The 25,776-nt window shown below is 42.5% G+C and overlaps 3 protein-coding genes across 5 annotated transcripts; 2 read left to right on the top strand and 1 right to left on the bottom strand.

The window, feature by feature from the left end:
* The first annotated feature begins 1,491 nt into the window (after positions 1–1,491).
* Positions 1,492–4,519, top strand: LOC109894921 (potassium voltage-gated channel subfamily V member 2-like). The gene is made up of 2 exons (XM_020488580.2): positions 1,492–2,915; positions 3,539–4,519. The coding sequence occupies exons 1-2, from the start codon at positions 1,581–1,583 to the stop codon at positions 3,797–3,799; spliced, it is 1,596 nt and encodes a 531-aa protein (XP_020344169.1). The 5' UTR covers positions 1,492–1,580; the 3' UTR covers positions 3,800–4,519.
* A 2,151-nt stretch (positions 4,520–6,670) lies between these two features.
* On the top strand, positions 6,671–11,992 carry LOC109895135 (purpurin-like). 2 transcript variants are annotated; one of them, XM_020488794.2, is made up of 9 exons: positions 6,678–6,882; positions 7,454–7,508; positions 7,840–7,938; positions 8,179–9,698; positions 9,876–9,994; positions 10,188–10,324; positions 10,513–10,625; positions 10,734–10,946; positions 11,251–11,992. In XM_020488794.2, exons 5-9 carry the CDS (start codon positions 9,878–9,880, stop codon positions 11,259–11,261), a joined length of 591 nt encoding a protein of 196 aa, XP_020344383.1. In that variant the 5' UTR covers positions 6,678–6,882; positions 7,454–7,508; positions 7,840–7,938; positions 8,179–9,698; positions 9,876–9,877; the 3' UTR covers positions 11,262–11,992. The 2 variants fall into 2 exon arrangements, with proteins under 2 accessions (XP_020344382.1, XP_020344383.1); XM_020488793.2 differs by having other exon boundaries at positions 6,671–6,882; positions 8,179–9,994.
* Positions 11,993–12,065: 73 nt separating this feature from the next.
* Positions 12,066–23,830, bottom strand: idua (alpha-L-iduronidase). Of its 2 annotated transcripts, XM_031829873.1 has the most exons (15): positions 23,794–23,830; positions 23,459–23,537; positions 22,778–22,918; positions 22,559–22,641; positions 17,000–17,107; positions 16,802–16,897; positions 16,471–16,673; positions 16,099–16,278; positions 15,680–15,896; positions 14,951–15,160; positions 13,088–13,209; positions 12,773–12,898; positions 12,549–12,625; positions 12,381–12,481; positions 12,066–12,273 (listed from the first exon to the last, which is right to left on the bottom strand). In XM_031829873.1, the coding sequence occupies exons 3-15, from the start codon at positions 22,798–22,800 to the stop codon at positions 12,173–12,175; spliced, it is 1,647 nt and encodes a 548-aa protein (XP_031685733.1). In that variant the 5' UTR covers positions 22,801–22,918; positions 23,459–23,537; positions 23,794–23,830; the 3' UTR covers positions 12,066–12,172. The 2 variants fall into 2 exon arrangements, with proteins under 2 accessions (XP_031685733.1, XP_020345846.1); XM_020490257.2 differs by having other exon boundaries at positions 23,459–23,828.
* Between the last annotated feature and the right edge of the window lie 1,946 nt (positions 23,831–25,776).

Below are 25,776 nucleotides of genomic sequence, written 5' to 3'. Positions count from 1 at the left end.
AGACGGGCCTGGACATGCGCTGGCTTGAGCAGGGGGACCTTGCGTGCGCTGCAGGATTTTAATCCATGACGGCGTAGTGTGTTCCTAATGGTTTTCTTTGAGACTGTGGTCCCAGCTCACTTCAGGTGATTGATCAGGTCCTGCCATGTAGTTCTGGGCTGATCCCTCACCTTCTTCATGATCATTGATGCCCCACGAGGTGAGATCTTGCATGGAGCCCCAGACCGAGGGTGATTGACCGTCATCTTGAACTTCTTCCATTTTCTAATAAATGCGCCAACAGTTGTTGCCTTCTCACCAAGCTGCTTGCCTATTGTCCTGTAGCCCATCCCAGCCTTGTGCAGGTCTACAATTTTAGTCCTGATGTCCTTACACAGCTCTCTGGTCTTGGCCATTGTGGAGAGGTTGGAGTCTGTTTGATTAAATGTGTGGACAGGTGTCGTTTATACAGGTAACGAGTTCAAACAGGTGCAGTTCACACAGGTAATGAGTGGAGAACAGGAGGGGTTCTTAAAGAAAAACTAACAGGTCTGTGAGAGACAGAATTTTTGCTAGTTGGTAGGTGATCAAATACTTATGTCATGCAATAAAATGCAAATTAATTACTTAAAAATCATACAATGTGATTTTCTGGATTTTTGTTTTAGATTCCGTCTCAACACTCACAGTTGAAGTGTGCCTATGATTAAAAAAATTACAGACCTGTACATGCTTTGTAAGTAGGAAAACCTGTAAAATCGGCAGTGTATCAAATATTTTTTCTCCCCACTGTATGTGTCACTAGCCACTTTAAACTATGCCACTTTGTTTACATACCCTACATTACTCATCTCATATGTATAAACGGTATTCGATACCATCTACTGCATCTTGCCTATGCCCTTCTGTACCATCACTCATTCATATATCTTTATGTACATATTCTTTATCCCTTTACACTTGTGTGTATAAGGTAGTAGTTTTGGAATTGTTAGGTTAGATTACTCGTTGGTTATTACTGCATTGTCGGAACTAGAAGCACAAGCATTTCGCTCCACTCGCATTAACATCTGCTATCCATGTGTATGTGACAAATAAAATCTGATTTGATTTGATCAGTTGACAAGGATGCCGTTGAGGTAACGGCAGTCCTTACTCTGCCCAAAACAACACTACAGAAAACCTATTGATGAATTCATGAAGGGGAGAGTTCATGTATCAGTTTGTCTTCATATACTCAGTTTGATGACACATACCGTATACAGACTTGTTTACAGACTCTAAGGAAGTGAGTTGATGAAGTGTGTTCACTGACAGACATATTTGTATTTATTAGGGATCCCCACTCTTCCTGGGGTCCAAGCACATTAAAGCACTTACATTACACACAGGGCCAGAGGAGCTTGGGAGGGGATAATGGTATGTAAATATTCTGTAAGCACATGGATCCTCTGTCAGCATCATTGATAGGGCCGTGGCACGCAATGCATCCTGCTAACATCCTCTGCATGTGCTTAATCAGAGGGGGGTATTAAAGTAGAACAGTAATGCTCCCAGATTTCAATCTGCCGTCTGCTGTATAGCCCACGGAAGGCAACGACATGGGAAGCACCGGGAGGATGCTCAACCTTTGGAACAGGAGGCAAAGCCTCTTCCCTAACTACAAAGTCACCGGGCCTAGTGCTGAACTTAGAAGACCCTCAGAAGACAGCACCCTTCCATTCACCAAGGACAGCTGTATAAAAGAGTGGAATTCCATGCAGGAACTGAGCAAGGACATTTATGACATCTACTCTGAGTATGAGGATGAGGAAGATGAGAAGCCGTTGGCTCTTCTTTCAAGGCTGGCTTCACCCACCAAGAATTACAATCTCAACATCAATGTTGGGGGGAAGTCCTATCAGATAGCTTACCGGTTGGCGGCCAGGTACCCCAAAACTAGGATAGGGCGGCTTGCCACCTATACAGACCACAACAAGAAACTGGACCTGTGTGACGATTACCAAGTCAAGAAAAATGAGTACTTCTTTGACAGGGACCCAGAGATTTTCAACAACATCTTCACCTTCTACAGAACTGGGGTGCTGTGGATAAAAGATGAGCTATGTCCCAGAAACTTTCTGGAGGAGATCAACTACTGGGGCGTGAGGATCAAGAACACCCACCGCTGCTGCCGGATTTCCTTTGAGGAGCGACAGGACGAAATAAACGAGCAGCTGAACATCCAGAGAGAGCTGGAGGCCGAGGTGGAGATCGAGGAGAATGAGGAGCTGTTTCAGGACATGTTCATGGGCCATAACCGCAGAGTGATCTGGAACCTAATGGAAAAACCTTTCTCATCTGTCCCTGCCAAGCTCATGGCCTTGGTCTCCAGCCTGTTTGTCCTGGTATCCCTGGTGGCCATGACACTGAACACAGTAGAGGATATGCAGTACAAGACTCCCTCTGGCCAATTGAGCGGGAAGACCTACTGTGAATTTGTGGAGTCTCTGTGCATTGCTTTTTTCACCATGGAGTATCTGCTCAGGCTGGTGTCCACACCTGACCTCCAGACTTTCGCCAGGAGCATGCTCAACACGGTGGACCTGATCGCTATTCTACCTCAGTACCTGCAGCTGGCTTTGGAGTGCTTTGAAAACAATGACTACGTGAAGCACGAACACGACATGAGGACAGTTGGGCAGGTGGGGAAGCTGGGCCAGGTGTTGCGGATTATGCGGCTGATGCGTATATTTCGTATCTTGAAGCTGGCGCGCCACTCCACCGGACTGAGGGCGTTTGGCTTCACACTCCGCCAGTGCTACCAGCAGGTGGGCTGCCTCTTCCTCTTCATTGCCATGGGAATCTTCGCCTTCTCTGCCATGGTCTACACTGTGGAGCATGACGTGCCCCAAACCAACTTCACAAGCATCCCCCATGCATGGTGGTGGGCTGCTGTAAGTATATTAGTTCACAATAGGCCGTTAGGAGTTTTTAAAAAGTCAAACTTTCATTCTCTGTAGCTTTATATTCAGCTTTGTTTCTGGTGATCTTCCAGCAATGTTGCAGGTAGGCTCATGTCTGGCTTCAGGTCTGTAGTTTGTCTGGTCTATGGCTCGCTCTGTAGTCACCTCATAATACTACCTACTGCACTGTGTACTAATGGCTGTCAGTGGCCACTAACTGAATGATAAGCTTAAACACTGATCAAAGTACCAGTAACTGTTTCATATGAACTGCATGGCCTGACATGATTTAAATGGATGGTTTATATGGTTCCTGGATAGTGTCTTAATACTATAATGCTATTACAGGGTGGACCTTAGGCCAGTGCACCTCCATTAGAATATGTGTATCTGTCCATGTCCATGCCTGTCCACATGAAGCATGCCGTATGTGCTTAATTATGATCAACACTCTGGCCATAAAGTCAGGCCACTATTAGGCCCTGTATATCTCTTTCTGAAAGGGTATGATATGAATTTCTTAAGTTGTGACTGAAGTGGGACAGATAACACTTTTACATTTTCACTGTGAAAGGGGTTCAAGTTCCATAACTCTTGTAATTTCTGCCCTCCAGGTGAGCATCTCCACCGTGGGCTATGGAGACATGTATCCAGAGACCATCCTGGGGCGTCTCTTTGCTTTCTTCTGTATTTCCTTTGGAATCATACTGAACGGACTGCCCATCTCCATCCTCTTCAACAAGTTCTCAGACTACTACGCCAAACTGAAATCCCACGAGTACACCGCAAACATGAAGAACCGGGGGAAAATTAGGTTTGCCAAAAGGACAGCAATGAAGATCTCACTTTGTTGTGGAGTTGGACACACTACATGATGCTACAGCTAACTGTTTAGGACTTTGTAAGACACAATATCTGCCTGATCTTTCTTACATTGGCAACATATATAGTATCGGGTTGAATAAAGTAATGTTAACTTTGAAATTGCTGAAAACCCATGCACCCTTTTGTCTTACCCATCAGATATGCTTCTCCAGGGGTGGAAATGGGAGGGAGTCTGGGGGAAGGGGGTTCTGGACATGAAAACATTTTGCGATGTAAAATTTTGCATTTCACATTGAATTCATAGATTTTACATTGGAGGGCTCCAGGAGTGATTTTCTTTCTCCATTTCTACCCCTGCACTTCACACATATTACCAAATGAGAGTGCTTCTCCCCCAAAAGGTAGGCCTGTTAACAATACCATATAGACAGTGCATTGTCATAAAGAGCTCCACAGCTATGGAGCAACTTGCCCTGTCAGGTCAAGTTGATTCTATTTGCTCCTTTTTTATATTTTTATGCATTTAATGATTGCAACACTTTCTACTTTGCTTAATGTCCTTTATGTCACATGCTGCTTCTCAGTTTTAATTTGTATTTTTTGAACACTTGAATAACATGGAGCTTTAATGAGATTTGATTTTGCAATCATATCTTGTACGCTCAATAAAGAGAAATAATGCTACATGATTTTTCTATGTGCCGTTATATTACTGCTGCAGAGGCAAACACGGTCACTCACTAATAAAGCAATGATGTGTACATTTTGCCACGCAATGTGATTTAAATATGTCCACAGTTTCAGCCCCCCCCACCCCCTCACAGGTTTTCTGGCAGGCTATTCCAGAGGCTGTGGGCATAATAACTAAAGAGAGGGGTTGTTGTAAATATGTCCACAGTTTCAGCCCCCCCCCCCACCCCCTCACAGGTTTTCTGGCAGGCTATTCCAGAGGCTGTGGGCTTAATAACTAAAGAGAGGGGTTGTTGTAAATATGTCCACAGTTTCAGCCCCCCCCCCACCCCCTCACAGGTTTTCTGGCAGGCTATTCCAGAGGTGGGCATAATAACTAAAGAGAGGGGTTGTTGTAAATGTGTCCACACCTGACCTCCAGACTTTCGCCAGGAGCATGCTCAACACGGTGGACCTGATCGCTATTCTACCTCAGTACCTGCAGCTTGCTTTGGAGTGCTTTGAAAACAATGACTACGTGAAGCACGAACATGACATAAGGACAGTTGTGCAGGTGGGGAAGCTGGGCCAAGCCTAAAGGAAGAGAGGTGTTGTTGTAAATTGCTGCCATTCATGTGTCATGCCGAGCAAGATTGAGGCCAAATCCCAGATGGAAAAACTAAACAACATATTTTACCTACTGATTGTGAGGGTATGTTTTGCATCATTAAAATAGGCTTGGCATGTATGCTTTGGAATGTATGAACACGTTACCATGATGATAAGCTTTCTGTAGCAGCAAATACATTCACTACAGCAGGAGTAGATCCCATACTCTACTAATCTGTCTGATCCTGCCCAATTAGCCTGCTACCTGTCTGAAGCAAAGAGCCACAAAAGCTTGCAGCTGCTGGCATCTTGTGGTTAGTGTTGATAGAGCAGAAGGTGGTGAACGATTTTAATACCTCACACTTTATTTTTTATTTTTTATTTCACCTTTATTTAACCAGGTAGGCTAGTTGAGAACAAGTTCTCATTTGCAACTGCGACCTGGCCAAGATAAAGCATAGCAGTGTGAGCATACAACAAAGAGTTACACATGGAGTAAACAATTAACAAGTCAATAACACAGTAGAAAACAAAGGGGGGGTCTATATACAATGTGTGCAAAAGGCATGAGGAGGTAGGCAAATAATTACAATTTTGCAGATTAACACTGGAGTGATAAAAGATCAGATGGTCATGTACAGGTAGAGATATTGGTGTGCAGAAGAGCAGAAAAGTAAATAAATAAAAACAGTATGGGGATGAGGTAGGTGAAAAGGGTGGGCTATTTACCAATAGACTATGTACAGCTGCAGCGATCGGTTAGCTGCTCAGATAGCTGATGTTTGAAGTTGGTGAGGGAGATAAAAGTCTCCAACTTCAGCGATTTTTGCAATTCGTTCCAGTCACAGGCAGCAGAGTACTGGAACGAAAGGCGGCCAAATGAGGTGTTGGCTTTAGGGATGATCAGTGAGATACACCTGCTGGAGCGCGTGCTACGGATGGGTGTTGCCATCGTGACCAGTGAGCTGAGATAAGGCGGAGCTTTACCTAGCATAGACTTGTAGATGACCTGGAGCCAGTGGGTCTGGCGACGAATATGTAGCGAGGGCCAGCCGACTAGAGCATACAAGTCGCAGTGGTGGGTGGTATAAGGTGCTTTAGTGACAAAACGGATGGCACTGTGATAGACTGCATCCAGTTTGCTGAGTAGAGTGTTGGAAGCCATTTTGTAGATGACATCGCCGAAGTCGAGGATCGGTAGGATAGTCAGTTTTACTAGGGTAAGCTTGGCGGCTTGAGTGAAGGAGGCTTTGTTGCGGAAAATCTAGAACATTTAGCTAAATACTCGGTTATGAAATTGAGGATTATAAGGTTTGATAAAATTAAGATATTTTTTGTAATTTTATAAAACATATGAACCACAAGTGAATTTGAAGGGGGGTTTCACTAGTTATCACAGCCACAAAGTTAAATGTCCATATCGTAAAAATTCATGACAACAAACATGAGGTTTTTGGTCTTAATGTAAGGTTAGGATTAGGCATAAAATTAGCAATGTGGTTGAGGTTAGGATTAGGTTTAAAAATGGATTTTAAAAAGAGACATTGTAGAAATAGAAATGTCTTTGACATTGTGGCTTTGATAACGCTATATGGGATCATTGGGACTGTTTCATTACAGTATTTCCAATGGTTTAATCCATGATTAAGGTTAGGTAAGGGTTATGGTTAACGGGAGGGACATCCCAAGGATTCCAGATAGCGTTAACAAAATTAGACACCGGCAATTTCCCACAATCCTTTTCATCAGTAGAGTGACCTCTGGTGCTGTTGTTGTGCAAAATTTCGGAGCAGGCTAGCCAACACAAACCAGCAGCAAAATGGTCCCTCCAGTGGCAGTGTCACCGCTTATTAAGGTTTGTGGCAACACATTTATGTAACATGCTGTTGAAAGTAGTTTTGTTTAAAAATAAATCGTGAATTGTTTCCTAATTTGCAGCGAATAAATTGCATAACAATGCTGCATTGTCCAAGACTTCTGCCAAACTCAGACAGCTGGCTAACTAACAACCTAGCTAGTGGAATAATTAATAACGTTAGCTAGCTACATTTTCAACACAGCTATTACTTCCAAACCTGCAATCATTTGCGCATGTTATGCATCAGCTGACAGCTTTGACATTGCATGCAGATTGTTGTTGTGGACTACCAAGTGGCGCAACGGTCTACCCTGGTTCGATTCCAGACTGTATCACAACTGGCCGTGATTGGGAGGCCCATAAGGCGGTGCACAATTGGCCTTGCGTCGTTGGGATTTGGCCGGGGTAGGCCGTCATTGTAAATAAGAATTTGTTCTTAACTGACTTGCCTAGTTAAATAAATGTGAAATAAAAAATCCCGTGAATTAGCTAGCGTTTGTCTAATGTTAGCATTAAATCATTGCCTGAGTGATACTGTCTGATATGCGTAATTTGTTCCTCATTACAGACCGCAAGGTACTCAGCGTTGTTAGCTGGTATAGTATTTGGCAAGAGGAGATATGGTGAGTTGTGAACCTTGAATAAAGGTTTTGCATTGACTCTAACTGTGCAGACAGGCGGCATGCCGTATGGACGCCCCAGGTGGTGGCATACTAACGTTTTGAGTAAAAATGTCCTATACTGTGGCCACAGACTAACGTTAGATAAACTAGCAACCTTAACATTGAAGCCATGCAGACACTGACCTCCAACTTGTTGAAAACCTGCAATAACATAGGATTCTTCATAGTTCTAAACATAAATAGATTACAGGTACATCATATGGTGTTTGATTTTTTTCAGAAGTAATTCCATTTTAAGTTTTGATTTTAACACCCTCTAAATTAATTTCAGATGAACTAAAGCCTATTGCTGCAGAGGAAAGAAGGATTGAGGAAGAGGAGAAGAAGGTTCGTGAAGAACAAGAGAAAATTGCCAAGGCGCTAGCAGAAGGTAAACGTCCATGTTTGTTTTTAAGAGATTACTGGCAAATTTGCTCTCATGTTAGTTCTTTTAAGTAAACACATTTGCATGCTTAGATATAGGTCCATCAATAGGTCTTTTGCATGTTCTATAGGAATAGCCTGAATAACAACATATGGCAGTAAAAACAGCTGCTTCATTTTATTAAACACTTGATTGTTTCTGTATAGAAACTTGACACCTACTTTTTTTTCTGGTCTCTCACTACAGCCAGTGAAGAGTCGATTTTGAAATGAGCTGGCACTGGGAGAAGTTACTGTGAAGCTCTTCACACTGCTCCTGTATTTTTCCACTCTTATTGTCCTGGATATACTTGGTCCAAAACTCTCCGGCACATTTATTTTACTGACGTGTGCACTCTAACCGATAAACCCTCACTTGGTCTGGAGACCAAATCTAGTTTTTTGTAGTCATTTACATGGCATATAAAATAATGGCTTGCTATTTGGATTCAACTGTAATATCACAAATGCAGTATTGTAAGTAAAGTTAAATGTTTGTACCCTTGTTACACACCCTCATGACAATGTCATACATACTACGTGATAAATAAATGGTAAATATTTATTCTGTCTTTGAATCATCATTCTTTCATCCTTTCTCCATTTTCCTTGCACTTGCTTCAATAACTTATTTTTTTGTCACACTTCCTTTGTTTTTGAGTAATGGATATGCTATTATGGATTCCCCCCCCCCCACTCTAGTCTACACTATATGAAGCGTCATTCATCAACCATCAACTCTAATATTTGTTCTTTCTAATCTTCTGGACATTAAAACTGAAGCTACATGAAACAAGCATTATTACAAACATTATTACATGAAACATGGACTGTGGTCTGCTGTCATGACTGGAGTGGTGCAGACCCTTGACCTGGCACTGTGTTGTCATGGCCGAAAGCCAAAGGTGCCAAGACGCAGTAATTCAAGCTCATCCCCAGGCAACAATGACAGAAGTGGTTAATAACAGAAAAATACAAAAGCTTTATTTGTCAACTGTATATTATCTATAGTGCACAGTATATATTAGCAAGGGATGATTCAATGAATGGCCTTGCTCACTGAAATAATTTTCAGAAATGACACATGCACCCATTTCACCTGGTGTCAACCCTCTTGTAATGTGCTTCAGCGGTCTGTCCAAGAACATTTTGTCTGGGATTACAGAACCAAACTGGTGCAACAGATCATGTTACTTAACCCAGGGGCATTAACAGTCCACGTGGACTGTTAATTTCATAAAGCATGTATTCTTACAATTGAATAATTGTTTACTCTTCAACTGCCTGAACTTGATATCCAATCCCTCTTTATTTATCATTGTTCAATGAATATGTTACCAACTGATAAGACATGCATGTCATTTATTTCCATGTCACTAAAGAACTATCTAATACCTTGGTGTTGCCATGCCCATATGTAAACAGTACTTTGGCTTGGCTAAGGTGAACTAATTCCATAGATGTGCTTTCTGTGTTTAGACTAGAAAATACCCTTCCTACAATTACATAAAGCCATTTCATTATGTATGGGAGAGTGTAACAGTTTTTGGGTAGGATTTTGTTAACTGGATTAGTAATAGATTAAGATTTAACCCTCCATTTAGGACCAAGATGTGAAAATAATCAGTGAGCTCGTCTGTGCCTTGTGTATATAAGGATCCTAGACAGAAGAGAAACGCATACCTGCAACTTCATTGAAGCTTAACCTCTTGCTTTGTTCCTGAAAAGGTACATTTTTGCTACTTTTCATGGGAATGTTAAAATGTTGCTGTGAATATTTTTATGTTATGGGCTTTTTATAAGGATGTAGTTACCAATTGAGAGGACCAGCTATTGTGCTTTGTCAAAATATTGATTTGTTTTTATTACATATGAAGTTATACTTATGGAATTTCTCTCCTCTAGAAATGGACTTCCATATGCTGGCCCTTGTGGTGGTGCTCCTGGCGGGTCTGGAGCAGAGTTGGGCTGCCTCCTGTGTGGTGGACAGCTTCAATGTCAAGGAGGACTTTGACCCCAAGAGAGTGAGTAAAACAAACAGTCCTCTATAGAAGACCAAGCTGTCCTGCAAGGCCCTACATCTGTTTTTATGTGCTAGTGCCACAGTACACAGCTAGAAAATAGTTGCAACACTCCTGTCCAGTATGGGGGAAATAATAATTGCCTAGGCTACCTGCAAGGCTCTTCAACCAACCAGTTTATCTGTGTGTGCTCCAGTACGCAGGGAAGTGGTACGCTCTGCAGAAGAAGGACCCTGAGGGACTGTTCCTCCAGGACAACATCTCAGCTGAGTACACCATCGGTGACGACGGCTCCATGGTCGCTGCCTCCAAGGGACGTGTCACACTTTTTGGGTAAGAGCTGCCTGGAGGTTATTTCTGATGAAATGGTAATAGTCTTAAATTGAACATGGCTTTCCGAATCTGTGTATAAGGGTCAAACTGAAAACCTTACATCTACTACATGTTTGTAACTTAAAGCCATTTTACATGTATACTGTATCTATGATAAGTTGATTGGAAATACTTTCCCCTATTTACAGATTCTGGGTTGTGTGCGCTGACATGGCTGCCCAGTACACTGTGCCAGACTCTGCCAACCCTGGAAAGATGTTCATGAACTACCAGGGCCTGGCCAGCTATCTGTCCAGCGGAGGTACGTCTACTAAATATACCGTTATACACAAATACACTTAGACACAGATGCAGAAATAACAACTAGTAAGCTGTGCACGATACTCACAATACTCTCCTCTTCTCTCAGGTGACAACTACTGGGTGATTGACACCGACTATGACAACTATGCCATCACATATGCCTGCCGTACCCTGAAGGACGATGGAAGCTGTGAGGATGGCTACTCCCTGATATTCTCCCGTAACCCCCGTGGCCTGCCACCAGCCATCCAGAGGAGCATTCGCGCCAAGCAGGAAGAGATCTGCATGGCCGGACAATTTGAGCCCGTGCTGCAGTCTGGTATGGGTTACATTTTTCATATTTTATTTATAAACCCTTACATTAACAATTGTTATGAAATGCTTTATAGTAATCCGGACTACACCATCAAAGAGGAAGGATCAGTGTTGTCTGCATTACTGTAAATGTTGAGTGCCGCCTTTACAAACATTCACTGAGAGTTATTTAACTCATCTCCTACTCAACAAATATTTATTACCAGCATAAATGTGCTTTCTACAACTAAAGCAAATGTTTATTTTTGGGATGTCCAACAAATTTAGCATCCCAGTTGACCCTCTTCTGATTTTTCTCTGCTCAACAGGAGCTTGCTGAATGTCTACTATGAAGGAACTTGTGCTGCCAAGGGATCCCTACAACGTGCTGGCTTGGACAGAGATATTTACTGATGACTGAAGAGGGAAATCGCATAAGATTTTTTTATATAAAAATTATATTATGCCCCTCATGTACAGTACCAGTCAAAAGTTTGGACACCTACTTAATCTTCTACATTGTAGAAGACATAAAAACTATGAAATAACACATATGGAATCATATAGTAACCACAAATGTTAAACAAATCAAAATATATTGAATGGAATTCCAAGTGAAGCTGGTTGAGAGAATGCCAAGTGTGCAAAGCTGTCGAAGGTTAAATGTAGCAACTTTGAAGAATCTAAAATCTTTTGATTTGTTTAACACTTTTTTGGTTACTACATGATTCCATATGTGTTCTTTCATAGTTTGCCTTCACTATTATTCTACAATGTAAACATTTAGTAGGTGTCAACATTTGACTGGTACTGTATATAAAAGTAATTGTACATTTGAGCATGACGCCTGCACCAATCCAATGGAGGTAGACTCTACATCACAGAAATACCTATATGAATATTAACACCACTATGTTATTGCTCATTCACTGTTCATCAGTTTGTGTTGGCAACAATAGAGTTTAAAGAAACTTAGTTGACTTGGTGAGTACATTGTCCAGGGGAAAAACATGAGCATTCTAATGTTATCACTGTCTCATGAGCATTAAAGAAATATTCAAAGTGGTAAAAGTTGTACTTATTGTTTGTGAAATTACAAAATATTTGTATGGAAAAATGATTCCATGTAAACAAACATTTCAGACTGAGTCAATAATGCCGATTTATATTTTCTGAAAGTAAACATTTTACAAGAAAAATATGCTTTTGTACAATCAGTCATGGTACCATGTAGGAAACACTAGTTAACTTCTAGTTTTCCTCTGAATATTTCTCAGTCAGTGAATATTCTCCAGTTCTTCCCCAGTAGTCCACAGCTCGTACTCTGTAGCTACCACTAACCTCCAGGTTTTCTGTAATCAAATGACACATTTTCAAATGTGAATCCACAATGCTTAATACAGGCCAACTATTGCATAAGATCACAAAAGAAAGTTTGAACTTTCTAAACCATTTTTACCTGGTGAATATACATAGGACGTGAAAATGGTATCCCGGGTGTTTACCCTCTTGAATTCTTCCTGGTCTTTGGAGAACTCCACCTCAAAAGTCTTAATGCACCTACAAATAAAATAAGACCTGTCAACTCACCACTAAGTAGAAGAGCCCCCCCAAAAAAAGTACTTACTTGGAATTTACACAATCATCTTTCCACACAATCATAACTTGGCTTTTTGTGATGCTGATGAATCGCAATCCATTCACCTTATAGGAGATCAATAAAATACAGTTAGGGTATTGATGATTTAACAGGACAGTTTGAAAATACCATCCTAAGAAATTATAGACAAATTAATCACCAAGGTGTGGATAATACTGTCATCAAAGCCCATGTCAGCTGGTGGCACTGACCTGGTCTGGCATGGCCTTGGGCTGGGCACACACATGTATGAGGAGGACAGAGGGCACATAGAGCTTGGCCCACATGGTCAGGATGCCTTCAGCAGGGAAGGGCAGAGGTCCATCCACCTGAGGATCCTAGGGTTAAATCAACAAACCATTCAGCTCAGCTACAATGGCTGTAGTTCATTCCATAAAAAACTGACCATGTTCATACATTGCTGTCACTTAAAAAGAAGAGGAATTTATGATGTGATTGACTGAAATACAAGCTTAGTTATTTGAGAGAAATGTTATTTTCATGGAAGAGGGTGTTTTTCTTTGTACCTCAATGTTCCTCAGCTGTCTGAACTGCTCTGCTGTGGGGTAGTCTGGGCTGCCCATGCTCTGCCACAGCTGGGATGGGTTGGCCACATTGTTGTCCAGGTAGTATGTTACATACACAAGTCCTAAAGTCAAAATCACAATTCATGAAACTGCTGAAGTCACTATTTTGCTCATCTACTAACACAGTTCCATTCCAATACTTACGGAACTGATAATACTTTTTAATCCAACTGCAATTTTGTTTGCAACATCAAAGAAACATTTAAAGTTGACTATATACAGTGCTTTCAGAAAGTATTCAGACTCCTTGACTTTATCCACATTTTGTTACGTTACAGCCTTATTCTAAAATGGATTCAATTGTTTTTGTGTCAATATACACACACAATACCCCATAATGATAAAACAAAATGTTTTTAGAAATGTTTGCTCATTTATTACAATTAAACTGAGTCATCACATTTACATAAGTATTCAGACCCTTTACTCCACACCTTTGGCAGCGATTACAGCATTGAGACTTCTTGGGTATGACGCTACAAGCTTGGTACACTTGTATTTTGGGAGTTTCTCTGCAGATCCTCTCAAGCTCTGTCAGGTTGGATGGGGAGCATTGCTGCACAGATATTTTCAGGTCTCTCCAGAGATGTTCGATAGGGTTAAAGTCCGGACTCTGGCTGGACCACAAGAACATTCAGAAACTTGTCCCGAAGCCACTCCCTGCATTGTCTTGGCTGTGTGCTTAGGGTCGTTGTCCTGTTGGAAGGTGAACCTTAGCCCCAGTCTGAGGTCCTGAGCACTCTGGAGCAGGTTTTCATCAAGGATCTCTCTGTACTTTGTTCCGTTCGTCTTTGCCTCGATCCTGACTAGTCTCCCAGTCCCTGCCACTGAAAAAGGTCCCTACAGCATGATGCCGCCACCACCATGCTTCACTGTAGGGATGGTGCCAGGTTTCCTCCAGACATGGCGATTGGCATTTAGGCCAAAGAGTTGAATCTTGGTTTCATCAGACCAGAGAATCATGTTTCTCATGGTCTGAGAGTCTTTAGGTGTCTTTTGGAAAACTCAAAGCAGGCTGTCATGTGCCTTTTACTGAGAAGTGGTTTCCGTCTGGCCACTCTACCATAAAGCCTGATTGGTGGAGTGCTACACAGATGCTTGTCCTTCTGGAAGGTTCTCCCATCTCCACAGAGGAGCTCTGTCAAAGTGACCATTGGATTCTTCTTCACCTCCCTGACCAAGGCCTTTCTCCTCCGATTGCTCAGTTGACCGGGTGGCCAGCTCTAGGAAGAGTCTTGGTGGTTCCAAACTTCTTCCGTTTAAGAATGATGGAGGCCACTATTCTTGGGGACCTTCCATGCTGCAGACATTTTTTGGTACACCTCCCCAGATCTGTGCCGACACCATCCTATCTCGGAGCTCTACGGACAATTCCTTTGACCTCATGGCTTTGTTTTGTGGAACCGTATATAGACAGATGTGTGCCTTTCCAAATCATGTTCAATAAATTGAATTTACCACAAGTGGACTTCAAGTTGTAAAAATATCAAGGATGATCAATGGAAACAGGATGCACCTAAGCTCAATTTCAAGTCTCAAAGTGTCTGATTTACATAAGTATGTTATTAAGTATGTTATTTTAATTTTATACATTTGCAAAGACTTCTAAAAATCTGTTTTCGCTTTGTCATTATGGGGTAATGGGGTATTGTGTGTAGATGTAGGATTTTTTTATTCAATCCATTTTAGAATAAGGCTGTAACGTAACAATGTGTAAAAATGGAAGAGGTCTGAATTCTTTCTGAATGCACTCTACATATGAAGTAAAACTTAGTCCTGATTCAGACATTCGTCAACACCCACCTTGCTGTCCTGTGAATCCTTTGAGAGAGACCCTAATGAGATCGGTGGTGGTAGATGTGCTGGTGTCATCGCTGTTATAGATCAGCACAGTGGCTTGCCAGCTGTCAGAGGTCCAGGCCATGAGGGGGTCATGGGTGCTGGCAAGGATCCCCACAGTGTTGTTGTCGGTCCCCCCAACCTCCACAACCTCAGACAGTACTTGAGTCTCTCCTTTTTGCAAAACAATAATAAAAATACTAAACAGAATTTCATAAAGTTAGAACATCTGGGTAGACAGATTAAGTCCCACCTAAATTTGATGGGAAAAAACAAGAACTGTTCTATACCTTATCACTACAAGAAAAGACAACTACTTATTTATTATTATTTGTTTATGTGTAACTCTATTGTTTTTGTCACAATGCTTTGCTCTATCTTGGCCAGGTCGCAGTTGTAAATGAAAACTTCTCAACTGGCCTACCTGGTTAAATAAAGGTGACGTAAATAAATAGAGCGAGCAGCCCCATGACGGTCACTACAGGAGAGAGCCTCACCTAGCAGAGCAAGCAGCCCCATGACGGTCACTACAGGAGAGAGCCTCACCTAGCAGAGCAAGCAGTCCCATGACGGTCACTACAGGAGAGAGCCTCACCTAGCAGAGCAAGCAGCCCCATGACGGTCACTACAGGAGAGAGCCTCACCTAGCAGAGCAAGCAGCCCCATGACGGTCACTACAGGAGAGAGCCTCACCTAGCAGAGCAAGCAGCCCCATGACGGTCAGTATAGGCTTCCTGAGCAGCTGGACGTGGGGGGGCTGGGTGTTGTTGATCTGGAAGCGGGCCGTCAGGGTGCGCTGGGTGAACGGATGAGGGTGGTAGCTGAGAAAGGCATTGTCATTGCTTAGCAGGGTGTAGTTGATGGTGTTGTTCTGGTCAGACAACAGCAGGTCCTGGTGTTGGGAGATCACCTGGTGGATAGCAGGGTTCGGGTCAATTCCATTTCAATAGTCAATTCAATAAGCACAGTATACTGAAATTCCAATTCCAATGTTCCTCAATGCATTTCAATGAGGAAAGTTTGGAATTTAAATGGAATTGACCCCAAACCTGATGGACATAGGAGATAACAATCAGGACAGATAACAGACAAGTCAGTTAACTGTTTCATACCTTGACCACCATGGCTGCATATGTCACATCAGCCCTCCACACCAGAGGTTTGGACCAGCCCACCAATGGATCGGCCTCATCATTGTAAACTGGCAGAGTTCGGAAGAGAGGGAAATGCTCCTGGATCTCTCTCACTGTCTGGATCTCCTGTTCCATGATGGGTAACGAATAGCCTCCACCCTGAAAGAAAGCAAACCTAAACTTGAACTGAGTCTCACAAGCCCAAGGAAGTTTTCATCCTGAAACTGTGAGTGCTTCAATTGTCAGGATTAGGCACTGTACTCTTATTAGGAGACTAGAGTCAGACAGAATAATTGTTAAAACATAGTAATGAAGGTGTGCAGTTTACACACACCACGGTCCCAGGCCCACCTTTTTGTGCAGGGCGATGTAGTCCAGCCGCACCCCTGTCTCCCCAGTGAAGAAATTGGTGCCATTGTAGCAGTGCTGCAGCATAGCCCAGCAGTAGGGGGAGTGTGGTGGGGTGTGGCAGGAGTCTCCTGGACCGCCCAAGCGCAGGGCCCTACTGGCAGCCCGCAGGCCCTCAGAACAGGCATCATAGTAGTTCAGGAACCCTGGAGGTGGAAGCAGACCAATAGTCTCTAGTGGGTGCTGAGATACAGACCACATACAAATTATTATTCATCAAATGAGATTACATTATGCTTTCTTTCATTCCTTACAGAAAGTATGATTTTTATACCTTGGATAGACACAGTGACGTTGTCAAAGTCATGATTGTTCGGTTCATTCCATGTTTCAAAGTTCCACAGAGATACACTTCCCAAGCCATACTTCTCTGTAATTCAGGAGGAATAGTGTTAGTGAGTATACCATTTATATGATCCATAAGATTACATAGGTGAACACACAGTAACCTATCACTGAACAGTATACTCACCAATATACCTCTTTGCAATGAGATGCACCAGGTTTCTCCACTCCACCACCTGCATTTTGTCTTCAAAGTTGGTGAAGTAGTTGTTCACACTGCCCATCAATTCAAAACCTGGAACAAACAAGTAGAAAACAAACTCAATATGAACCATAGTCAAAAAGAAAAATACTACTGAGAAAGCATACACTGAACAAAAATAAATGCAACATGTAAAGTTTTGGTTCCATGAGCTGAAATAAGATCCCAGACATTTTCCATACACACAAAAAGTTTATTTTTCTCAACTGTTGTGCACAATTTTTTTTTTTTACATTCCTGTTAGTGAGCATTTCTCTTTTGCCAAGATAATCCATCCCCCTGAATGGTATGGCATATCAAGAAACTGATTAAACAGCATGGTCATTACACAGGTGCATCTTGTGCTGGGGACAATAAAAGGCCACTCTAAAATGTACAGTTTTGTCACGAAACACAAGGCCACAGATGCCTCAATTTTGAGGGAGCATGCAATTGGTATGTCCACTAGATCTGCTGCAAGATAATTTAATGTTAATTTCTCTACCATATGCCGCCTCTAACGTCATTTTAGAGAATTTGGCAGTACGTCCAACCGGCCTCACAACTGCAGACCACTTGGAACCACGCCAGCCTAGGACCTCCACATCCAGCTTCTTCACTTGCGGGATCATCTGAGACCATCACCCGGGCAACTGAAGAATTTCTGCACAAGCTGTCAGGGTTGACATGACTGCAATTCGGCGTCGTATCCAACTTCAGTGGGCAAATGCTCACCTTCGATGGCCGCTGGCACACTGGAGAAGTGTGCTCTTCACAGATGAATCCTGGTATCAACTGTACCGGGCAGATGGTAGACAATGTATATTGTGTCGTGTGGACGGGCAGTTTGCTGATGTCAATGTTGTGAACAGAGTGCCCCTTGGTGGTGGGGTTATGGTATGGGCTGGCATAAGCTACGGACAACAAACACAATTGCATTTTATCGATGGCAATTTGAATGGAAAGAGATACCGTGACGAGATCCTGAGGCCCATTGTCGTGCCATTCATCTGTTGCCATCACTTCATGTTTCAGCATGATAATGCATAACCATAATGTCACAAGGATCTGTACACAATTCCTGGAATATGAAAATGTCCCAGTTCTTCCGTGGCCTGCACACTCACAAGACATGTAAGCCATTGAGCATTTTTGGGATACTCTCTCACACATATACATATATATATATATATATATATACACACACACACACACACACATATATATATATATATATATATATATATATATATATATATATACACACTGCTCAAAAAAATAAATGGAACACTAAAATAACACATCCTAGATCTGAATGAATGAAATATTCTTATTAAATACTTTTTTCTTTACATAGTTGAATGTGCTGACAACAAAATCACACAAAAATTATCAATGGAAATCAAATGTATCAACCCATGGAGGTCTGGATTTGGAGTCACACTCAAAATTAAAGTGGAAAACCACACTACAGGCTGATCCAACTTTGATGTAATGTCCTTAAAACAAGTCAAAATGAGGCTCAGTAGTGTGTGTGTGGCCTCCACTTGCCTGTATGACCTCCCTACAACACCTGGGCATGCTCCTGATGAGGTGGCGGATGGTCTACTGAGGGATCTCCTCCCAGACCTGGACTAAAGCATCCGCCAAATCCTGGACAGTCTGTGGCGTTGGTGGATGGAGCGAGACATGATGTCCCAGATGTGCTCAATTGGATTCAGGTCTGGGGAACGGGCGGGCCAGTCCATAGCATCAATGCCTTCCTCTTGCAGGAACTGCTGACACACTCCAGCCACATGAGGTCTAGCATGGTCTTGCATTAAGAGGAACCCAGGGCCAACCGCACCAGCATATGATCTCACAAGGGGTCTGAGGATCTCATCTCGACACCTAATGGCAGTCAGGCTACCTCTGGCGAGCACATGGAGGGCTGTGCGGCCCCCCAAAGAAATGCCACCCCACACTATGACTGACCCAACGCCAAACCGGTCATGCTGGAGGATGTTGCAGGCAGCAGAACGTTCTCCACCGCGTCTCCAGACTCTGTCACGTCTGTCACATGTGCTCAGTGTGAACCTGCTTTCATCTGTGAAGAGCACAGGGTGCCAGTGGCGAATTTGCCAATCTTGGTGTTCTCTGGCAAATGCCAAACGTCCTGCATGGTGTTGGGCTGTAAGCACAACCCCCACCTGTGGACGTCGGGCCCTCATACCACCCTCATGGAGTCTGTGTCTGACCGCTTGAGCAGACACATGTACATTTGTGGCCTGCTGGAGGTCATTTTGCAGGGCTCTGGCAGTGCTCCTCCTGCTCCTCCTTGCACAAAGGCAGAGGTAGCGGTCCTGCTGCTGGGTTGTTGCCCTCCTACGGCCTCCTCCACGTCTCCTGATGTACTGGCCTGTCTCCTGGTAGCGCCTCCATGCTCTGGACACTACACTGACAGACACAGCAAACCTTCTTGCCACAGCTCGCATTGATGTGCCATCCTGGATGAGCTGCACTACCTGAGCCACTTGTGTGGGTTGTAGACTCCGTCTCATGCTACCACTAGAGTGAAAGCACCACCAGCATTCAAAAGTGACCAAAACATCAGCCAGGAAGCATAGGAACTGAGAAGTGGTCTGTGGTCACCACATGCAGAACCACTCCTTTATTGGGGGTGTCTTGCTAATTGCCTATAATTTCCACCTGTTGTCTATTCCATTTGCACAACAGCATGTGGAATTTATTGTCAATCAGTGTTGCTTCCTAAGTGGACAGTTTGATTTCACAGAAGTGTGATTGACTTGGAGTTACATTGTGTTGTTTAAGTGTTCCCTTTATTTTTTTGAGCAGACTTATGAATATATATATATTCATACACACATACATACGCGTATGTAAGTTTTTAGTAGCGTACAAGCAGGTCAGCAACCAGGGGGAGACTCGTTGAAGCCTGGTGACAGACGGCGTATACATCATGAGGCGATGGCTCCATCTGCTGGACGTGCCAGGTCTCGACAGGCTCTCCACCCAGGACTAATTGGGGCTGATTGGGGAGTTCTTGAGTAATCAAGGGCTGATTGCTAACCAGCTGTACAAGCCCCATAAAGCTGCCAGAAGGGCAGCACACAGGGGAGGACTGGGAGAAGTAAGGTGACTGCCAAGTAGTTGAAGACGGTATCATTGGGGAGAACTATCCTTTTCTTTTGATTTATTATTTAATAAACACCCTTGAAACCGAGCTAATCATACTCTGTCCGTGTCTGATATGTGTAAATGTCTTGACCCAACCTCCTGGTCTGCCACAAGATATATATACAGTTGAAGTCAGAAGTTTACATACACTTAAGTTGGAGTCATTAAAACTCGTTTTTCAACCACTCCACAAATTTTTTGTTAAACCATAGTTTTGGCAAGTTAGTTAGGACATCTACTTTGTGCATAACGCAAGTCATTTTTCCAACAATTGTTTACAGACAGATTATTTCACTTATAATTCACTGTATCACAATTCCAGTGGGTCAGAAGTTTACATACACTAAGTTGACTGTGCCTTTAAACAGCTTGGAAAATGACAGAAAACGATGTCATGGCTTTAGAAGCTTCTGATTATTTGAGTCAATTGGAGGTGTACCTGTGGATGTATTTCAAGGCCTACCTTCAAACTCAGTGCCTCTTTGCTTGACATCATGGGAAAATAAAAATAAATCCGCCAAGACCTCAGAAAAAAAGATGTAGACCTCCACAAGTCTGGTTCATCCTTGGGTACAATTTCCAAATGCCTGAAGGTACCACGTTCATCTGTACAAACAATAGTAGGCAAGTATAAACACCATAGGACCATGCAGCTGTCATACTGCTCAGGAAGGAGACACGTTCTGTCTCCTGTCTCAGCCTCCAGTATTTATGCTGCAGTACTTTATGTGTCGGGGGGCTAGGGTCAGTTTGTTATATCTGGAGTACTTCTCCTGTCCTATTCGGTGTCCTGTGTCAATCTAAGTGTGCGTTCTCTAATTCTCTCCTTCTCTCTTTCTTTCTCTCGGAGGACCTGAGCCCTAGGACCATGCCCCAGGACTACCTGACATGATGACTCCTTGCTGTCCCCAGTCCACCTGACCGTGCTGCTGCTCCAGTTTCAAATGTTCTGCCTTATTATTATTCGACCATGCTGGTCATTTATGAACATATGAACATCTTGGCCATGTTCTGTTATAATCTCCACCCGGCACAGCCAGAAGAGGACTGGCCACCCCACTTAGCCTGGTTCCTCTCTAGGTTTCTTCCTAGGTTTTGGCCTTTCTAGGGAGTTTTTCCTAGCCACCGTGCTTCTACACTTGCATTTCTTGCTGTTTGGGGTTTTAGGCTGGGTTTCTGTACAGCACTTTGAGATATCAGCTGATGTACGAAGGACTATATAAATAAATTTGATTGGATTTGAACGTACTTTGGTGCAAAAAGTACAAATCAATCCCAGAACAACAGCAAAGGACCATGTGAAGATGCTGGAGGAAACAGGTACAAATGTATCTATATCCACAGTAAAACGAGTCCTATATCGACATAACCTGAAAGGCCGCTCAGCAAGGACGAAGCCACTGCTCCAAAACTGCAATAAAAAAGCCAGACTATGGTTTGCAACTGCACATGGGGACAAAGATGGTACTTTTTGGAGAAATGTTCTCTGGTCTGATGAAACAAAAATAGAACTGTTTGGCCATAATGACCATCGTTATGTTTGGAGGAAAAAGGGGGAGGCTTGCAAGCCGAAGAACACCATCCCAACCGTGAAGCACGGGGGTGGCAGCATCATGCTGTGGGGGTCCTTTGCTGCAGGAGGGACTGGTGCACTTCACAAAATAGATGGCATCATGAGGTATGAAAATTATGTTGATTTATTGAAGCAACATCTCAAGACATCAGTCAGGAAGTTAAAGCTTGGTCGCAAATGGGTCTTCCAAATGGACAATAACCCCAAGCATACTTCCAAAGTTGTGGCAAAATGACTTAAGGACAACAAAGTCAAGGTGTTGGAGTGGCCATCACAAATCCCATAGAAAACCTGTGGGCAGAACTGAAAAAGCGTATGAGAGCAAGGAGGCCTGCCAACCTGACTCAGTTACACCAGCTCTGTCAGGAGGAATGGGACAAAATTCACCCAACTAATTGTGGGAAGCTTGTGGAAGGCTACCTGACACGTTTGACCCAAGTTAAACAATTCAAAGGCAATGCTACCAAATACTAATTGATTGTATGTAAACTTCTGACCCACTGGGAATGTGATGAAAGAAATAAAAGCTTAAATAAATCACTCTACTATTATTCTGACATTTCACAATCTTAAAATAGTGGTTATCCTAACTGACCTAAAACAGAGAATTTTTACCTGGATTAAATGTCAGGAATTGTGAAACACCGAGTTAAATGTAGTTGGCTAAGGTGTATGCAAACTTCTGACTTCAACTATAATATATATATATATTTATATATAAAAGTCACCAGATCAGGTGGGTGAAAGTACTGTACCTGGGAGTAGTCCATTTATCCACAAGAGGTCAATCAGCTGGTCCAGTTGGCTAAAGTTGTACTGGAGTTCTCCTTTGTCAATGCTACAAAACAATACTTTGAATTAGATTAACGCGACATATCACAATGGGATATACAACATACAAAGGTCACTTAACATGTACATATTTGATTTACTAACCCACCTCAAGGCCCTAAAGCAGGCACCCCCATACTCACTGTGCTGTGATCAGCTCCAGCATCCAGTGGATCCGAACCTGCTGAATCCCCCCATGGGGGACTGAGCCCACGTAGGCCAGGTTCAGCTCCTGGTCCCTGCTCAGGTCATACTGGTTGGACTGGGTGTGTGGAAGAGGGGGGCTGGAGAGGGGAAGAAAGCATGTGTTTACAATTAACTGAGTCGTCGGGCAAATTGAGCCACCCATAGGGAATCCTTGTGTTTAACAAAGTCAATCAGATTAAAAAAACAGAAATACACCTTATGGAACAGCGGGCACTGTGAAGAGGCACACATACACACGATAAAAACGCACTCTACACACAGATTTGGTATTGTAGATATGTGATAGTAGAGTAATGGCCTGAGGGAACACAGTTAATGTGTTGTGAAAAGTGTTATAGTAATATTTTAACTTTTTTAAATGCAACTTAATGTTGTTGGACCCCAGAAAGAGTAGCTGCTAATGGGGGTCCTAAATAAATACGAATACAAAATAGCCTATGACAAATAGTTTTTTTGCATGTGGTCCTGCCCTTATTTTAATAATAAGGTAGTTAAAAAAATATATTTTGTTTTAACACTGTTGCAAAGTGGTCATCGACTAACAGAAAGTAGCCATGAAAGGTAGCATAGCCACAAAATATGACTCTAAACTAAATCAAAAAGGTGCATTATCATACCAGAAACCAGTGCTCCTCCAGAAATGTTTCAGATGTCCTGATGGCTTTCCGACATCCACTGTGATCTCATATGAAGAGCCTACAGCATTGGGTATTGTCATCAACAATGCAAAGACAAACAAGTTTACAGGATGCATCAAACTGAACATGTTAGCAAGACAGCTAACTCAAGCTACTAACAAAAACGTAGATAAACATAGTCGCACAAGTAATAGCTGCAAATGTTATGACATGTCTAGGAGCTAGGCATCATCCTTGAAATAAAGGTGCATTTTAAATGATACATCTCAGTACTTCAACGATAGCTAGCTAAGTACAGTAGTTTGTTGTCATACGTCAACGTAACAGTTCCGCTCGCTCAGCTGATTGTGCCGACGTAAAACTCCAGCGACTTTTACTCTTGCCTACTACATTTCTTCGTAGCATAAAAAAATCTAACTCATGAAACAGTTTCCCAGGGTCATCTGGCACAAATTCTGGACGCTAAAGAGGTTGACATAAATCTTAATTTAGAGGATGGTGACATAAAACAGTTGGGTAGTACCTGTTACACCAAGATACCAATGTGGGGAATGGTTTTTGCATGTGGTAAATTCCATCTTCATTAGACAAACTTATTTGTGGAGTTATAAATCTAAAGTTAATTAGAAATATAACAAGTCAACACAAGAACTCTGATAACACCCGTGTAGATGTGGTACAGTTTTAGTCTGAAATTTACATACACCTTAGCCAAATACATTTACACTCAGTTTCACAATTCAGACATTTTATCCTAGTTCAAATTCCCTGTTTTAGGTCAGTTAGGATCACTGATTTATTTTAAGAATGTGAATTGTCAGAATAATAGTAGAGAGAATGCTTTATTTCAGGTTTTATTTCTTCCATTACATTCCCAGTGGGTCAGAAGTTTACATACACTCAATTAGTATTTGGTAGCATTGCCTTTAAATTGTTTAACTTGGGTCAAACGTTTCAGGTAGCCTTCCACAAGCTTCCCACAATAAGTTGGGTGAATTTTGGCCCATTCCTCCTGACAGAGCTGGTGTAACTGAGTCAGGTTGGCAGGCATCCTTGCTCACACACGCTTTTTCAGTTCTGGCCACGCATTTTCTATAGGATTGAGGTCAGGGCTTTGTGATGGCCACTCCAATACCTTGACTTGTTGTTGTTGTCCTTAAGCCAATTTGCCACAACTTTGGAAGTATGCTTGGGGTCATTGTCCATTTGGAAGACCCATTTATGACCAAGCTTTAACTTCCTGACTGATGTCTTGAGATGTTGCTTCATTATATCCACATAATTTTCATACCTCATGATGCCATCTATTTTGTGATGTGCACCATGGTGATGGTGTTCTTCGGCTTGCAAGCCTCCCCCTTTTTCCTCCAAACAGAACGATGGTCATTATGGCCAAACAGTCCTATTTTTGTTTCATCAGACCAGATTACATTTCTCCAAAAAGTACCATCTTTGTCCCCATGTGCAGTTGCAAGCCGTAGGGTTTGGAGCAGTGGCTTCTTCCTTGCGGAGTGGCCTTTAAGGTTATGTCGATATAGGACTCGTTTTACTGTGGATATAGATACTTTTAAACCTGTTTCCTCCAGCATCTTCACAAGGTCCTTTGCTGTTGTTCTGGAATTGATTTGTACTTTTTGCACCAAAGTACGTTCATCTCTAGGAGACAGAACGCGTCGCCTTCCTGACCGGTATGACGGCTGCATGGTCCCATGGTGTTTATACTTGCGTACTATTGTTTGTACAGATGAACGTGGTACCTTCAGGCATTTGGAAATTGCTCCCAAGGATGAACCAGACTTGTGGTCTACATTTTTTCTGAGGTCTTGGCTGATTTCTTTTTATTTCCCATGATGTCAAGCAAAGAGGCATTTAGTTTGAAGGCAGGCCTTGAAATACATCCACAGGTACACCTCCAATTGACTCAAATGATGTCAATTAGCCTATCAGAAGCTTCTAAAGCCATGACATCGTTTTCTGAAAATTTCCAAGCTGTTTAAAGGCACAGCCAACTTAGTGTATGTATACTTCTGACCCACTGGAATTGTGATACAGTGAATTATAAGTGAAATCATCTGTCTGTAAACAATTGTTGGAAAAATGACTTGTGTCATGCACAACCGACTTGCCAAAACTATAGTTTGTTAACAAGAAATGTGTGGAGTGGTTGAAAAACAAGTTTTAATGACTCCAACCTAAGTGTATGTAAACTTCTGACTTCATCTGTAGGTGTGTGCTATTTTGATTGGCTCAAAGGCCATACATTGTTTTGAAAATGGTTGAAGTGTATTGGTATATCA

This window comes from Oncorhynchus kisutch, linkage group LG8 (assembly GCF_002021735.2).
Source record: "Oncorhynchus kisutch isolate 150728-3 linkage group LG8, Okis_V2, whole genome shotgun sequence".
Lineage (NCBI taxonomy): Eukaryota > Metazoa > Chordata > Actinopteri > Salmoniformes > Salmonidae > Oncorhynchus > Oncorhynchus kisutch.
This window is presented reverse-complemented; position numbering and strand designations above follow the sequence as displayed.